We start from the raw sequence: 18190 nt of genomic DNA, 5'->3' as shown, positions 1-18190 counted from the left end.
AATAAACATATATAGTTGATGCCATAGTGTGAGTGCTCGCTTACTCCATTTATTATCAATCTACTTTGTTGATTGAGGCAGGGTGTCCTCAATTCAAGTTAGTAGCACCTCACCATTACCAACCAGAAGTGAGCCACCCCTTTTTAACCTCTAGATGCTTATGGGCCCTGGTGCAAGAGTTTAGCTTGGGGCCCCCCTTACCTCAGTACTCTGTGGCAAGGGGCAGGGGAGCACATAGCCCTCCTCCTGCATGAGACAAAAATTTAAATGCCACACCCCCAAATGCCAAATTCTTGACCTAACCCCTTCTCTCCAGCCAAAAGTGTGAGGCTACTTTCACACTCGCGTTTTGTGCGGATCCGTCTTGTATCTGCACAGACTGATCCGCATGAATAATGCAAACGCTTGTATCCTTTAATAACGGATCCATTTGCATTATTCATTAAAAAGTCGGATCCGTCTTGACTTACATTGAAAGTCAATGGGGGATGGATCTGTTTTCAATTGCACCATATTGTGTCATTGAGAAACGTAAGTCTAGACTGATCCGTTAGGCTCCGCATAGTCCGACAGTCACCAACGCTGCAAGCTGCGTTTTAGTGACCGTCTAAAAAACGGAACGGAGACCAAACACAGCCAAACTGATGCATTCTGAATGGATCCTTATCCATTTAGAATGCGTTGGGGCTGAACTGACCTGTTTTGGGCCGCTTGTGAGAGCCTTGAAACGGATATCACAAGCGGACCCAGAAACGCTAGTGTGACAGTAGCCTAAATTGAAGGTTCTAGGCCCCAGTGCAAAATCTATAACAGAACCCTCCCAGTGTGCATTTTCTATAATACCTGTGATACCTGTGTCTTAAGAGGCACAAGGGTCTTTGGGACCCATTAGGCTCGGAGGCGGACTGCAAGACCCTAGAGATTGTGCCACCATAGTTTGTGGTATAATTCATTCTTGACATGACCATACACATTATAAACGATGGCTGACCATCCAATTTGTGTGGGGGTGTCCTGACCAATGGCAGATAAAAGGGAAAAGAAGGTTTGGGCATTTCAACTTGCCCAATCCATCAGAGGTGTCTGGCTGTGGCTAAGGCTTCATTTACAATTGCGCTGTAAACTCTGGTAGCTTGTTCCTGCAGTGGAGCAAACTGCCAGAGTTCACCATATCTGGTGTAGCCAGATACTGTCTTGCACCGTCAGATCCCCATGGGGATCCATCCACTTTCCAGAATAAATGGCGGATTTTGGCCAGACAAAAAGTCCTGCATGCCGATCACAGTTGAATCCCATTGTAGTCAGTGTGGATCCAGCAGTGCACATATGGTGAACGCAGTCTGTTTCTCTGTTGGAAAAGGCTACCAGAGTTTACACCGATTATGTGAACTCAGCCTTATTCCCTTCTCCCCAATGAGAACACATACACGTAAGCCCTGAGCCAAACTTGCATGTGTATGAGGGGGAAGGGGTGGGTGTCGGGTAGAATAGGCGTTGACCAACAGCTGTCTAAGGTGTATGGCCACCTTTTGGCCAGGAAAGCTGCTAATCTAATTTATTTACAGCCAAACTTACACAAACCCAGGCAGCTTCTAGTAACAAACTATTTTCCTAGACGACAAAATTCACCCAAATGCCCAGAATCATGTGAGCCTTTAGCCAAGTATTTTAAGTACTATTGCTACAGATGAAGATATACAGCACATATCTCAAGGGTGTGTTAAAGAGCATCTGTCAGCATGATCAACCCTAGCAAACAAGGGCCAGGCATCATAACCCTGGGGATGCCTAGTTCTGTCAATCAGTGGTGGAGGGATAGTTGAAAAGGGGGTAAGGCAGAAGAGAAGCAGTGCTCAGAGAGGCTAGGCCTTCCCCTCTGTACTCTGAGCACCTCATCAGCATAAAAATATAGGGGCACATTTATTAAGACCGGAGTTTTAGATGCTGGTCTTAATAAAGCCCCACAGTTGGTGGTGGATCCTCTGAAGTTATGTAGAGGCGCCGGCCTCTCCATAACTTCGGCGCATCCAGCTCCTGTTCTAAATGTAAGACGGAGTCACAATTTTTCTAATGTATTTTCAGATGCAGAATTGTCTTCATGATAATACTCAATGTTCTGTTACAGATTTGTCCAGCACTAACGCATGCTGGGATGGTACTGCTAAACTCCCTGCTTAACACTGTGCCCGGTGAGTAGTAAGTCAAGTATACCTCTGTCTGAAGGTTGAAATGTAGGCAAAAACTATTTATTCCATTTTATAAAGCATTCCCCTACTGCAGGCATGGCCAACCTGCGGCTCTCCAGCTGTTGTAAAACTACAACTCCCACCATGCCCTGCTATAGGCTAATAGCTGTAGGCAGTCTGGGCATGCTGGGAATTGTAGTTTTGCAACAGCTGGAGAGCCTCAGGTTGGCCATCCCTGCCCTACTGTATGCAACAGCAGGGATTCCCTGTATTTGTACCCCTGGTACTATGTCTACAAGGATGAATTTGAGAACTGGGGTACTGACAAACTGATCCATTCGAGTGCACTGCGTCAGCTGCAGTTCCCTGGGTGGCTGGGGCATTGCTCTGCAGGGAAATACAGTGTAGGGGGTCATGATGCTGAATTGGTGCTGCTGCCCCTTCATTTTCAGGGTCGCTGGTTGCCCCAAATGTCAGGTCCTCATGATCATAATGTGATGGCATATGCTATCACTTTGTGAGATTGCAATACCCCTTTAGGGAGTCCAAAATATTTCCAATATATTATAAGCATCCTGCCAGTTCATACTAATGATGTGCACTTGGAATATACCGGTTGACACTAGTGTAGGATGTAGGACTAGGGTGAGTCCAAAGTTTATTGTACTGCCTATCTCCGGCACCCTCACAGAGATGAATGGAGCAGTAGTGTGCACGTGTGACCATCACTATAGGTACTCGAGGACCAGGGAGCCCCGTTTACATGATTGGTGGAGGTCCTAGTGGTCAGACTTCCACTGATTAGATATTTATTACCTATCCGGCGGATAGGTGATACGTTTTTGGTGGAACAACCCCTTTAATAGGGAATTGCGTAACTACTAATTCAACCAAGTAATGTTATTGAAACTGTCCACTAAGTTTCTTATAGAATATAGTTATAGAATTTATTATTTTACTGTGTTATTTACATCCATAATTCCCGGGATAAACTCTAAACTCAAGATTTGGGTCACTTCTGAAAAAATGTTCTATTTTTGCAGTAAAGAATCCAGTGGATGATTACATAGGCATCGACTATTCTCTTCTGAGTGATCCCGATGTGTCCGAAGACAGTTTAGATATGGATTTTAGGGTAAGTATAAGCCAACCTCCATGTAAAATAGGCGGCACATGGCATGGGGTACATGGGCCCATAGAATTCTAAAGCTCCGCATTATGGATCTTTACTATGGACAGTTTGATATCATTAAAGAAAAGACACTTTATAATGTGCAGTACATTAAAGGCACAGATTCTCTCATATATAGCACTAATTTTCCCTTTAAAATGGACACCTCGAAAAAACACTCTATGATCCAAATTGTAAGTCAACGGTTACAATTGAAGCCATGACACAGATGTGAACAGAGCCTTACAATACTGTCTGTGTAAATGTATTGACGCCACTCCAGGGACAGGATCCTGTTTAATTTGCTTAATATTCGTATAGAAAACTATGTCCTCATTGTGTCCATGCATGGCTACGTACTGTACCTGTATTGAGCACTCAGGGAAGAATTATTACACTGTATGTATTAAAATATGTGAGTTTTAAAGCTTTTATGATGTTTCAGTCATTATTCTGAGACCGAGAACCCCCTTTCCATATTTGTGCAGTGGTTGAAAATAAAAGGCTCGTCTGTCACCGGCAGTCCAGTTCCAGGACTAAACTCTCTTGTCCTCTACTTCTGGTCCCTCCTGGCCTGAAATGTGATGCACTGTCTACATACACCTCACTACTGGTGTCCAATCAGTGGTCTCAGCGGTGATGTGTGCAGGGACGGCACATGACAACGACTACTGCTGAGGCCATTGATTGGCCAGCAGCAGTGATGTCTGTGTAGATGGCGCATCACCAGGGGCGGACTGGAAACTTAAAGTGGCCCTAGAAAAAATACTAAAAGTTACCCCGTTTTGTAGTCGGGTACAAATTGATGGAAGACAGGGCCAGCACAAGTAGGCAGGGCCAGCAATACCATATTGTGGCACATTATACCACCACAACAGAGCCAAATACCACAGTCCACTGGCCGGCCGTGAGAAGGGCTCAGGCGGTCCCCTGGGAATCGGCTCACGGGGAAATTTCCTTATAAGGTCTATGGCCAATCCGCCCCTGAGCATCACACTTCCAGACCAGCGGGGACCAGAAGTCGAGGAGATGGGAGCTCGGTGCTGGAACCTATGCACCCTGCCTGTACATATGAAAAGGGGTTCTTGGGATCAGTGAACTCCTCTAATTGTATTTATAAGCCGTTGTGTGTGTGTGCCACCTATTGACATTAAGGGTACACCGGCACTATTAGGGAAGTGCCTAAAGCATTTGTCCATAGCCTGTCAGTCCGTTGCATTGCTCCTTGAAGCACTACTAGAACAATAGTCATCCTAGGATATGTCTTAAATATCTGATAGGGAGAGCCATCGTTCAAGGGCCAGGGTATCACATCTTCCATTCTGCCTTTTGTAGCCCTACAAAACCAATTTGCAAATGTGGAGGAAGGATGGAGATGAGTTGGCCTCACATGTTCATGACCATTTCTGCATTATCCATTATGTTTCAATTTAAACCAATCTAAATGTTTAATGGATGTAAGGGGCACCACACTTTCTATCGTAAGTATAGAAAAAATATCTAAGAACCTTGACTACCGATTGGCTTAAAATGAATAAGGCCAACTGTCAGATTATGGAAAATTTATGTCCAGGACTACCCCATTCCATCGGATTAGGCATTGCCGCCATCTTGACCAGTAACCAAATGTTGACCACTTACATTCAGTCGGATAAAATGGATATGTTCCATTGAGGGTCTGTTACCGGTGTCATGTCTGCCTAAATAAACCTGTGTCTCCTCATTTCAGGGCATGTTCTTCTCATTAGATGCCAAGAATGACACCATCCCAAACACATCCCCAGCACTCCACATAAAGCAGAAGGAACGCATGGTCTACATTGCCCTTTCTGAGTATTTTTTTGATTCAGCAATGTATGCGTATTATAAGTCAGGTGTACTCAGCTTGGAAATTGAAAATGAAGAGGTAAGTGTTGTTTCTCTATGTACTTCTTTTGTCAATGATAATTGTCCTTAACCACTTCCCGACCGCCCATTGACTATAAACGTCCTGGGCGGTCGGGTTTATCTTTGATCAGACATTTTAGAACTTCCTTTCAGAGATGGCAGCTGCACGATTAGTGACAGCAGGGCACCCCAGAGAGAAGGCAGGGACCCTTCATGGGTGTCCCTGCCTTCAAGAGCTCTGTATACACAGCGCTGAATGAGCACTGTGTATACAGATCAGAAAGCAATGCGCTGCTTCCTGTCACAGCCCGGTGGTCATGTGACCGCCGGGATCGGGGAAGTGCAGGAGCTGCCAGGTCTTCCATAGACCACGATCAGCCCTGTACTGAGGCTGTACAGTGCAGTATTATGCTGTACAGTCTCTCTGGGTGGTGTATTCCCCCCTTTAACTGTGGCTACTATGTCAGCCCCAGTTACAGGAGAAATCAATAGTAGAAAAAAAATAAAAAAGTGAAGTTAAATGTCACCCAGAGGTTTTGCACAAAGTGTAAAATGAAAAATAAAAAAAGTTTCACTTGTAAAAAAAAAAATTTTCATCTCCCCAATTGTCATTTACAAAATGTAAAAAATAAATAAAATATACATATTTGGTATTTCCGCGTCCGTAACAACTGGCTCTACAAAAATATCACATGATCTACCCCATCAAATGAACAGGGTAAAAAAACAAAAAGAAATTACACCAAAACAGCTTTTTTTTTTTTTGTCGACCCACCTCCCAAAAAACATAATATCAATATCAAAAAGTCGTATGTAGCCCAAAATGGTAGCAATAAAAACATCACCTCATCCTGCAAAAAACAGGCCCTCACAAAAGACCATAGCCAGAAAAATTAGAAAAATATGGCTCTAAGAAAATGGCAACACAAAAACATGATTTTTTTTTTTTTCTAAAAATGTTCCTATTGTGTAAAACCTAAAAATAAAAAGACCTATTTGGTATTGTTGTGTCCATAACGACCGGATCTACGAAAATATCACATGATCTACCCTATCAATTAAAACGTGTAAAAAATTAATATAGAAAAATGACACCAACCAGCTTTTTTTGTGAGTTCACCTCCCAAAAAATTTGATAAAAAGCTACCAGAAAGCACCAAATGTACCCTAAAATGGTGCCAATAAAAACTACAGCTTGTCTCGCAAAAAAGAAGCCATCAAGCAGCTCGGTCAACAAAAAAATAAGTTATCGCTCTTAAAAACCATGAAAATTCCATGTTAGAAAATCCAGATGCCGCTCCTTCTTTTCTGAGCCCTGGCATATCCCCAAATAACAGTTTACGACCACAATTGGGTTGTTACTGTATTCAGAACAAAATGGGTAGCAAATTGTGGGGGGATATTCTCCTGTTATCTTTTGTGAAAAAGAAAGTTTGGGCCTAAAGTACCATTTTCTTGTAAAAAAAATTAAATGTATTTTTCATTTTCATAGCCAAGGTTTGTAAATTCGATGAAACGCCTGTTGCGTCAAAGTGCTCGCTACACCCCTTAAAAATTCCTTGGGTGGTGTAGTTTACAAAATGAGGTCACTTTTGGGGGGTTTTCACTGTGGGGGTACCTCAGGGTCTCTTCAAATGCAACATAGCGCCCTAAGACCATTCCAGCAAAATCTGCCCTCCAAAAAAACATGGCACTCCTTGCTTTCTGAGCCTTGCCGTGTGCCAATGCAGCGGTATAAGACCACATGTGGGGTGTTTCTGTAAACTGCAGAATCAGGGTAACAAATGTTGAGGTTTGTTTTGTTCTTAACCCTTGATGTGTTACAGGAAAAAAATGATTAAAATGGAAAATCTGCAGCAAAAAGTGAAATTTTGAAATTTCACCTCTATTTTGCTTTAATTCCTGTGGAATACTTAAAGGGTTAACAACATTTCTAAAACCAGTTTTCAATAGTTTGAGGGGTGTAGGTTCTAAAATAGGGTATTTATGGGTGGTTTCTATTATGTGAGCTCCTCAAAATGACTTCAGAACTGAACTGGTCCTTAAAAAAACAGATTTTGGAAATTTTCTTAAAAAATTTAAAAATTGCTTCTAAAATTCTAAACGTCCTAAAAAAATAAAATTACATTACCAAAATTATGCCAACATAAAGTAGACATATGCTGAAGGTTAACTATTAACATGAAGTGCAATGTGTCACAAGACAAACAATATCAGAATGGCTTGGATAAGTAAAAGTGTTCCAAAGCTATTACCACATAAAGTGACATATGTCATATTTGCAAAATTAGACCTGGTCAGGAAGGGGGCAAATGGCCCGGTCTGGAAGTGGTTAAATAGGTTATCCCACAATTAATGTTAAAAAATGAAAATCATATAGCCTCTTTCTAACAAACTGAATCAGCCCTGTACCCCCCACCCCCCCCTCCCCTATTCATTGCTCCTAAGCTGGCAGCTCAGGGGGAGTGCACTTCTGCAGCTGGTGGCAGTTGAAGGATAGAACTGAGCATGTGCTTCCATCTCAGTGAACAGGACAGAGAAATTTGAAAAAGAGAAAACAGCAAATGGCGCTATACAGATAGATTCAGTGAATAACTCGGTGCCTATACAACATTTTTAATTAAATGTATTTACAAAAGTATTCAGATCCAGGTGCTGGTTTGAAAATGTAGAATTTTTTTTGTGGGACAACCCCTTAATCCCTTTCAAATAGTAGACCCAACTATGCACGGATTAGAATCCATAAAGACCCAATCTGTAATATATTGTTAGACAGTGAGTGACTTGAAATTGGAGAAGAGCAGCCTGTTATAGTATAATGTAATGGTGGTCTATAGATTACATAGGGGACGCATCTTATAGAAAGTATAGGTCTACCATAATATACTGTAATCTGTTGCATGATTTTTGGTTGTTTAACGCATCTCTTGCACTCAGATGCCTAAAGACTTGGAAGTCTTGCTGCGGACATCATACTTTGGAAGTCTAATGCTTATGGTAAGTGGTAATGTAAGCAAAATATATCATTTGTATGGCTAGTGCTATTGTTGCTATACACTGCGTGCAGAATTATTAGGCAAATGAGTATTTTGACCACATCATCCTCTTTATGCATGTTGTCTTACTCCAAGCTGTATAGGCTCGAAAGCCTACTACCAATTAAGCATATTAGGTGATGTGCATCTCTGTAATGAGAAGGGGTGTGGTCTAATGACATCAACACCCTATATTAGGTGTGCATAATTATTAGGCAACTTCCTTTCCTTTGGCAAAATGGGTCAAAAGAAGGACTTGACAGGCTCAGAAAAGTAAAAAATAGTGAGATATCTTGCAGAGGGATGCAGCACTCTTAAAATTGCAAAGCTTCTGAAGCGTGATCATCGAACAATCAAGCGTTTCATTCAAAATAGTCAACAGGGTCGCAAGAAGCGTGTGGAAAAACCAAGGCGCAAAATAACTGCCCATGAACTGAGAAAAGTCAAGCGTGCAGCTGCCAAGATGCCACTTGCCACCAGTTTGGCCATATTTCAGAGTTGCAACATCACTGGAGTGCCCAAAAGCACAAGGTGTGCAATACTCAGAGACATGGCCAAGGTAAGAAAGGCTGAAAGACGACCACCACTGAACAAGACACACAAGCTGAAACCTCAAGACTGGGCCAAGAAATATCTCAAGACTGATTTTTCTAAGGTTTTATGGACTGATAAAAGGAGAGTGAGTCTTGATGGGCCAGATGGATGGGCCCGTGGCTGGATTGGTAAAGGGCAGAGAGCTTCAGTCCGACTCAGACGCCAGCAAGGTGGAGGTGGAGTACTGGTTTGGGCTGGTATCATCAAAGATGAGCTTGTGGGGCCTTTTCGGGTTGAGGATGGAGTCAAGCTCAACTCCCAGTCCTACTGCCAGTTTCTGGAAGACACCTTCTTCAAGCAGTGGTACAGGAAGAAGTCTGCATCCTTCAAGAAAAACATGATTTTCATGCAGGACAATGCTCCATCACACGCGTCCAAGTACTCCACAGCGTGGCTGGCAAGAAAGGGTATAAAAGAAGAAAATCTAATGACATGGCCTCCTTGTTCACCTGATCTGAACCCCATTGAGAACCTGTGGTCCATCATCAAATGGGAGATTTACAAGGAGGGAAAACAGTACACCTCTCTGAACAGTGTCTGGGAGGCTGTGGTTGCTGCTGCACGCAATGTTGATGGTGAACAGATCAAAACACTGACAGAATCCATGGATGGCAGGCTTTTGAGTGTCCTTGCAAAGAAAGGTGGCTATATTGGTCACTGATTTGTTTTTGTTTTGTTTTTGAATGTCAGAAATGTATATTTGTGAATGTTGAGATGTTATCTTGGTTTCACTGGTAAAAATAAATAATTGAAATGGGTATATATTTGTTTTTTGTTAAGTTGCCTAATAATTATGCACAGTAATAGTCACCTGCACACACAGATATCCCCCTAAAATAGCTAAAACTAAAAACAAACTAAAAACTACTTCCAAAAATATTCAGCTTTGATATTAATGAGTTTTTTGGGTTCATTGAGAACATGGTTGTTGTTCAATAATAAAATTAATCCTCAAAAATACAACTTGCCTAATAATTCTGCACTCCCTGTATAAATCAGGTGTAAAGACCTGTAAGTATACGTACCTGTTTTATATGGGTCCTGCACATCGTAGATGTTCCAGAATATTTTGTGTGTAGTTTCTTCTAGAATACGTTTTTTGCCGGTACAACTTGCAGGGCGGAATTTTACACTGTTATATACAATAACAATACAAGAAGTTTAAACAATCCATCGAATAAAATTACCTTGGGAGATGGGTGACATCAAAGGAAACCTGGTCAGATCACTGATTTACTATAGATACAACTATATGGACCTGGTATAGTGCAAGCATGTTCGTAGCTAATAATGTCAGTACCACAGTATACAGTAGACCCTATTTATAAAAATAACTTCCTTCAAAGGAAAGTTCACATTAGTCAAGTATGTCTGCTGAACACACCAAAATTTCGGTGGGATTTACTGACAATGAAAGCCTCTTAATTCATCCCTGATAGCAGATAGGCCAACGGATCTCAACAAGCCCCCTCCTTTTTTTTTTTCTTGGGCGGTGTCTAGCAATGGCTTTCTCCTCTTTGCCAATTCAGAACACATGCACCTCCATTTGAGTAAGAAGCTGTATGGAGGGATTGGGCAAGAGAGCTGTTGAATGGTAAAATAAAAAAAATGCCCCCATAAAAAATACAAATTAAAGACTTGGAAATGGACACTTTAATTAAAGCAGGTCTATGTGTCCTCCAAAATGCCAAAACACCATCAGTGTTGCTCTGCTTTCTAGAAGTGCTTGTACATTTTCGACCAACCACCTTTCCAAAAAGTGGATTTGAAGAGATCTTGGTACATTTCCTAGACCTGCTTCATGGAGGATCTAATAAAATTACCCTTTATTGATTTTTATCATAAGGCTGGTCATCCCTTTTTAATACATTCGGACTGCAAGAAATTGCAGTTCACCAGAGCTATTAGCAGAGGAATTCAGCAGGGTAGATAAAAGGCTCAAAGCTTGAAACTACCCTGACTGGATGTTGCAAAGAGGCCAAAATATTGCACTACGCAAAAATAGACAAGAAATGCTTTTCGGAAAATCAAAGGATTGTAAGGTATCCAAAATTTCTGTGGGGAGTGGGAGGGTGCATGGAGACAGTGACCAGGACTATACCCCTTCTTTATCTCTACATATAGTAGAGAATTTAATCAAATCAGTTCTACAATTAAACGATGCCTCCCCATCCTATATGATGATGAGATTCTATATAAAGCTTTAAAATCAGGCTGTAGAATTGTTTCCAGGAGGGCTACCACGTTGTCCTGCTCGCTGTCTCCATCCCTCTTCTCTTCCAACAGAAAGGAAGCCAACATTAAATCCAGTTGGCTTATTTACAGGGGTTTCTCCAGATGTGGGGGCCACCCCTGTAAAAGCTGCAATTACGTGATCCCCTTACAGTCATTTGATAAATCTGACCATTCCTGCAGTTTTCCCATCCGAAGTTACATTAATTGCAACACAGAGGGAGTGGTCTATATCATAAGGTGCACTGATTGTGACTTGATGTATGTCGGGAGTACGATCCGTAAATTTAGGAATCGACTCCTGGAGCATCTCAATTACATCCAAAACCCGAATGCCCTAAATGTCTCCAATGCAGCGAGACATTTTATACAAATACATGCACGTCAGGTTAAAACATTCAAAGCCTTTGCAATTGAGAGGGTCTTTGCACCTAGGAGGGGGGGGGATCATTGTAAAAAACTTCGCCTACGAGAAGCCTTCTGGATTTTCAGACTCAATACCAGAGTTCCCAATGGCTTGAATCCGAAAAGAGAACTAATGTATGTATATCAGTAATTATGATAGATGCCAGAACCAGAATGACCAATGCTGCGAATGCAGCAATTTTCTGCTATCTAATATATGCTATCCCCTTATATATGCAGTTTCTGGGGAACGATGTGACCATCCTGGTTTTGCCATCTAGTAGTTTTCTCACTTAATATATATCATTTCATTTACATGCATGCTTCTAGTGCTAATGTGTAGTGCCTCATTCACACTGTGCGGTTACTCAGTCTTTTTTGCATATGCCTGGGAAGCCGGGAGCACGGTTCCCAAGGACTTAATTTTGATGGAGTTCCCACAGTGTGTATAACAAATCAGGTATGCATTCAACCAACACACATTTACCAACCACGCAAAACTAAATTACCCAGACAAATTATTTTCATTTGTATTTGTATTTTATTTCATTTTATTTTGTTTTCTTGCGTAATAAACTGTACATGTATGTAATCTTCAGGATCTGCACTCCATGGCAGTGCATAGTGCCATATTGGTTTTGTTCATTCATATGTTTTTACAAGTTGTTATATGGAGTATGCTGTTCACACTGTGCGTTTTTTTTTGTCCTTTCCCTGTATGGGTTTGGAACATGGGATTTGGTTCCATAAGGGTTAACTCAGAAGGAACACTCCCGCTCATCTTATATGTGATTAGCAGGTTGTAAGAAAGGTGTGACACATAGTGGGACAACCAATGGAGCGGGTGCCTTGTCTCTCAGAATTTTGGAGGGTTGGACATCATGCTCCTTTAAATTGTGGGGTCACACTATGAAGCACCGTTACGACTAAGGGTCTAGCACCCGAAACGCGTCAACGTTTGTATTCCGTGTACCCAGTGGCCATGTCTGCTTTTTTGTATGTTCAATAAAAGAAGAAGCTTTTAAGAGGATTTCCAATGCTTCCGAGACCTTTCCTTCCAAATTACTTGCATCCCTTTTTAACACTAATTATAGGTAATTCTTAAATCTGTTATGTGTTAGCCATAAAATATTATAAATCTATATTATAAAAAATGCAAGCTGAAAATGTACTGTAGTAAATGCTTGGCTGCTGGTGTGATCTCCAAGGTGTCCACCTCTCAGTGCTAATATTTCATCATACAGGATCCAGCTGTGGCAGACGCCCCTATGAAACTAGAGCTGCATGTTTCTACACCTCCACGGTTTACCATAAAGCCAACAGGAACCAGTGTTTCGGTGAATGCCCTTCTGAACATCTACCTTATTCCAGAAAACAAGCCCCCTGTGCAGCTCAGCAGCATGACAATGGTAGGTCCACAGCTGTTACTTAGGCTTTTCAAACTCTTCTGTATATTTAATCTGTGAAAGCATTAAAAAATAGTGTGCTCACCTGTAGTGGCTTTCTTGACATGTGCATTGGCATGGGGATCAAAAGTTGGAAAAAGCAGAAACTCGTGCCTTTTGATACGATTTAGTAGCTCAAAATGTGTAAGCGTCTTATTGTGCCATCATCCTTTTATGTGATGGAAGATATAAAGAACTGCTTTTTAATTCTTCGGCTGCGCGATCCTAAAATTACACATCAGAAACAAATTAAGTCTGTCCCCTCTCAGTACAAATCTGAATTTACCCCTCTGTTTCTCTGACATTCTGTAGTTAACCACAAAACTTTTTGGAATTGCATTTGTTTTGCAGTTTTTAAAGCATACCTGAGTTTTCAAAAAAAATTGCATAATCCCTGTGCTTAATTGTAGAATTATAACTATGAAGGAGCAGGTTTTTTTTTGGGCTTCCCTAATGTCTTCCTCGACCATATTATTCCCTGTTTCACTGGTACACCTAGATACATTTCTCTCACAAGCAGGGGCAGTCTCCCTTTTCTGGAATCTGCTAGCACCGTGTGTAGTGACTTTACTTTCCTTACTTCCCACTATGTCTGCTTTCTACTAGGGAGCTCAGAAATTTGATGAGGAGGGAGAGATCTGACTTAGACACAAATGAGCTTCTCTGCTCTTCAGAAGCAGTGTAGAAGCAGTTCTTCTATCAGGCTCACCCCCATTTCCTGTGAACCATCTTGTGTGTTTTTGTTACTAAGATATTTACAGTTGGTCACTAGGACCAATAATTGTCTCTGGGTTGACAACGTGTTATTTAGATATCTAAAATATAACATTTATTAATCGTCCTTAAAATAAATCACTGATGCAAACTAACACACAATTAAAACTATCAGCCGTGTCTGCACTATATCTAGTGATCGTTTAGTTGTAACTGTGGTCTCACTGGAGATATAGCCTAGACTGAAGGCTGCTTAGCTAGCTTCCACACTCTGTGTGCCGGTCATCCAGACTCTCTTTGGTGTGCACTGTTGGTATCACAGTACACTACCCACAGGTGGTAGCAGCTCTCCTAGTGTTCACCAATCACTCATAGTACATTCCTAACTGAACTTATTACTTAGCAGAACATCGGCTGGCTAAAATGTTAATATGTATCACTCTCTGCCCCCACTCTCTGCATGCAGGACTTTCGTCTCCGCTCAAAAATCATTTTCTGAGCGGACACCGAACGGACCCCATTATAGTCTATGGGGTCCTTAGGCTCCGTTACGCTCAGTTAGGTCTCAGTTATCTGCAGAATCCGTCCTTTACGTTCTCCTGCCACTCAACGAAGCCGGAGAACGGAACGGAGAAACGGTGATGTGAACGAGGCCTTAATATGACAAGTGTCTTGCAGACAAAGAGGAGATCAAGGGACTCCGCAACCAAAATGGCAAAAATCTGCAAAACATTGTATATCCACTTCTGTTAGAATTTATATGCATCTTTCAGCCTGGTATACATCTTCATTCATTACCCTGACACATGCATCTCCTCAAATCAAGTGTTTCTGAAGATGTGTGCTTTCTTAACCTTCCTCTCGGCTCAGGATGAGTGGCATGAGATGACCAACTTTAAATAAAAAAACTTTCATCACTCACATTATCTGACCAAAGGTTTTTTAAAGCTGATCATCTCATGCTAGTCATCCCAAGCCAAGAGGCAATGTAAGAAAGGAAATATCTATACCTTGAGGACTTCATGCAAGTGTTACCATACTGGAATTGTTTTGCCTCTATCAACCACAAGTTTAACCTTCACAACCAACAGTGTAAATAGTAATAATAGTGTTAAAGGGACTTTCCAACGTTTTACAATTTTTTGGCTCTCTTCCTGCAGGACCTGTGATGGAAAGCATACTTGTATGTTCCTTCCTGCTTGGTTCCGGCTCCTTCATTTGCTGAAACCCAGACCCTGCTTGGAAACTGGCCACAGCAGTGACATGCCACTCGGGGGACACATCACTGCTGCAGTCGGTCATTGGCTACAGGTGCACAAATGACCTCTGTCTATGCCAGAAATTGAATTGAGCTCGGTGATTGCAGTGGTGGAACGAAGGAGCCGGAAATAACAGTAGGGAATAGGTAGTATGCTTCCCTCCTCAGATCAATCAGGGAAGGGGGAGGCAAAAAGAATTAAAAAGCTGGAGAACCCTCTTTAAACTCTGTAAGCGCTTAACCTTTATATCACTCTTACACATTTCTGATTTTAAGAATTCATTGCACGTATTATGTCTCCAAAAGGAATCGCGCCTAAGTGCTAGGGTGACACTGAAAAAGACCACTTTACTGATTCAGCTGGACCTCAAGAGGTAATCAAGTCTAAATTCTAATTTCTTATTTCTCTGGTCTAAAGCCATGTTTCATTACATGCTGTGCAGTGTATTAGCTTTATTTGTATGCAGGAGTACAATATTGCTTTATTACTAGAAATTTATGTTAATATATATAATTAATTATGGCATTTTCAATTACCTGTAGGTTCAGAATATACTCCAACAAGTCAGCACTGGAGTCTCTGGCAGTGAGTAAAGTACTGAATACTGTAGTTCTTTTTGTAGCTCTTGTTGTTATACGCATTCCCTTTTCTGTTATAGCTCATACCCTTACAAAGCCCCTTAAAGACGCTTCTACAGTTGACAGTGATGCCAATCCTTAATGGTAAGACACAGTAAATTATCTCTTACGGTACGTCCACGCGGCCAGGTTTCCTGATGCAGTTTTGGAAGCCAAAACCAGAAATGAATTGAAAAGAAAGGTCGTCATGTTTTCTCTTTTTATGATCCATTCTTGATTTTGGCCTCGAAACCTGACCATGTGTCTGTACCCTAAGGCTTCATTCAGACTGACATAATGTGGGCCAATTTTAGCATCCGTATCGTAGCCGCAGATTCTGGACTGACCACGTGTCTAAAGATCAGCACTTTTAGCATTATAGACCTAAAATGTTCCCACATTACAGCTGTCTGAATGGGATCTAACTGATATAATCTGACTGAGGATTACTTCTTGTGAAAAATTTGTTCCACAGAGAGGACAAAGCGAGGCGTTAGCATTCCCCTTCCAGAAGGTTTGGATTTTACTCGGGAGACAACTACTCACCATGCTGTAAGTTGTAGTACTCCAATCACTTATATATTACTGCAAAAATGAAATTTGGTGCTAGTCGAAATTCATTGCTTTGTTTCTTGTTTTACTGTCCAGGGTTTTATTCTCATTGGTGGTGATTTACACTTCTCCATGAGTCTCCGAGAAGTTATTGACAAATACCGTCCTGTCCCGACTGCCCCAGCAGAAACAACCACAGGGACAAATGAGGCTATCTGAAATCCACAACATTGCAGCCTTCCTTGATGGCTATTGAGGGTCAACTAAATGATAGTTGTGTGAGCATATCACAGATCTAATGTGTCTCTAATTCAAGGACATTCCAATACTCACCCAAACCAGTACTACAGTATAGAGGACGTCCCAATGGATGTGGTTAGACTTTAAAAGACACCAATCATGACTGGTATGAGGGCACTAGAAACCTTATGTATCATAATCAAGTAGAACAGATACAGAGAAGAATTTATTGCTACAACCTAAAGACTATTTAACAATTCTAAAATGAAGTCAATCACTTGAGGAATTTAACCATCTCTGAGCAAAAATAATAATCTGTTTTACTTGTGTGAATAATCTTTATAACAATCTTTAACTAACAGGTAACATACAGAATAAAGAACAGTTTTGTTTTGAGTTGTGTAGCTTTGACTAAGTCTACAAGGCCTCACCGTTGGTGGGGCAAACATCAAAGCTTCTGCAGATTGGTCTGCTAGCACCTTGTGAAGAATATGAAAAATAAATATTTTAGATGTATTTGTGGTTATGGTCATTTAGGAGGTAGACGTTCCAGAAAGTGTTTCAATAAATGGATTGTCATGACTCATTGTTCCTAGTGGGTCTCAAAATCTACAGTTTGTATTAATCAGTGGGTTTGGAACCACTGTGTTAATTAACCTGGCAGTCCCCTGCTTTTCACCCTTTAAACCCTATACAGGGATCTGGAGCCACCAGGTCACTACCTCTTGGAGTAATCAAGTAAAACGCGTAGTCAGTAACAGGCCCAGGTCTGGACAGGCAGAGTTCATGTGAATCCCAAAAACATAGAAACATAGAATGTGTCGGCAGATAAGAACCATTTGGCCCATCTAGTCTGCCCAATATACTGAATACTATGAATAGCCCTTGGCCCTATCTTATATGAAAAATGGCCTTATGCCTATCCTATGCATGCTTAAACTCCTTCACTGTATTTGCAGCAAAATAGCCAGGGTAGGCAGCAAATGCTCAGTACAGTTATCAGGCATGCATCAGGTCAGGGGGCAGATGGTCAGAATCTGGTAATTAGGCAGAAGTCTGTACACAGGCAGACAAGAAGATTATAGCACCTTTGCAGGATCTAGCAAGCTAGTAAATCTATTGCTCAGACAGTGAGTGAGACATAAGTAGCAGCAGCACACAGAGCTAAAAAAGGTTAACCCTTGCAATACTGCAGAATAAGAGGCGGTTCAATGAAGAATACCCCCAAATACAAACTCAGGACAAAGGTACCCAGGCACACTGCAGCCGACACAGGATGACACGGGCTGCTGATGTAACATATTTCCTAATATATGATTTCCTTCCACATTCTAAGGACAGAGTCTCTGGAGGAGAACATACAAGCGATGACTTGACAGAGGGAGCCCTGTCCCTGTGTACACCCCCTTAGATGTAGCAGTCAGCATTGACTGCATCATCTAAGGAGTTAATCTGGCGGCATCAGAGTTTTCAGCGACAGATACAACAGGGGCCCGACTGTCAGGCCCCTGTCCCTAAGGGAGTGAGAACAGATCCTATTCCCCCTCGATCAGTGCACCATACATGTAGAGTGCTGGTCGTTAACGCACTTTCCGCTGTGCCGTACATATACGGCAAGGGTCGGGAAGGGGTTAAGCAACTATGTAAATATAGTCCATTGTTTATATACAGTACAAATGTTTGCCTGGAGCTGCATTCACAATTATTCTAGTTGCTATTGGAAACAGTTGACTGGCTTTTTAACAGATACATTTTTAATAACTTAACTGAGCTCCTATAAAGAAAGGGGGCAAGAATTCCACACATTTCAGGTTACTCTACTCTACAGTGCCTTGTGTAAAGATACATTTTCT

The 18190-nt window shown here is 41.5% G+C and overlaps 1 protein-coding gene across 2 annotated transcripts in view; it reads left to right on the top strand.

The window, feature by feature from the left end:
• LOC121004620 (phospholipid transfer protein) overlaps positions 1 to 16734 on the top strand; it is a 62370-nt gene extending 45636 nt beyond the window's left edge. For both annotated transcript variants that reach the window (XM_040436850.1, XM_040436851.1), the window contains exons 7-16: positions 2126 to 2189; positions 3230 to 3321; positions 5087 to 5263; positions 8182 to 8241; positions 12755 to 12919; positions 15234 to 15301; positions 15471 to 15513; positions 15587 to 15650; positions 16021 to 16097; positions 16194 to 16734. In XM_040436850.1, coding sequence (XP_040292784.1) covers positions 2126 to 2189; positions 3230 to 3321; positions 5087 to 5263; positions 8182 to 8241; positions 12755 to 12919; positions 15234 to 15301; positions 15471 to 15513; positions 15587 to 15650; positions 16021 to 16097; positions 16194 to 16316 — 933 coding nt within the window. In that variant the 3' untranslated portion in view covers positions 16317 to 16734. The remainder of the gene's footprint in view (positions 1 to 2125; positions 2190 to 3229; positions 3322 to 5086; positions 5264 to 8181; positions 8242 to 12754; positions 12920 to 15233; positions 15302 to 15470; positions 15514 to 15586; positions 15651 to 16020; positions 16098 to 16193) is intronic.
• The last annotated feature ends 1456 nt before the right edge of the window (positions 16735 to 18190 follow it).

This window comes from Bufo bufo, chromosome 6, assembly GCF_905171765.1.
Source record: "Bufo bufo chromosome 6, aBufBuf1.1, whole genome shotgun sequence".
NCBI classification, from domain to species: domain Eukaryota; kingdom Metazoa; phylum Chordata; class Amphibia; order Anura; family Bufonidae; genus Bufo; species Bufo bufo.
This window is presented reverse-complemented; position numbering and strand designations above follow the sequence as displayed.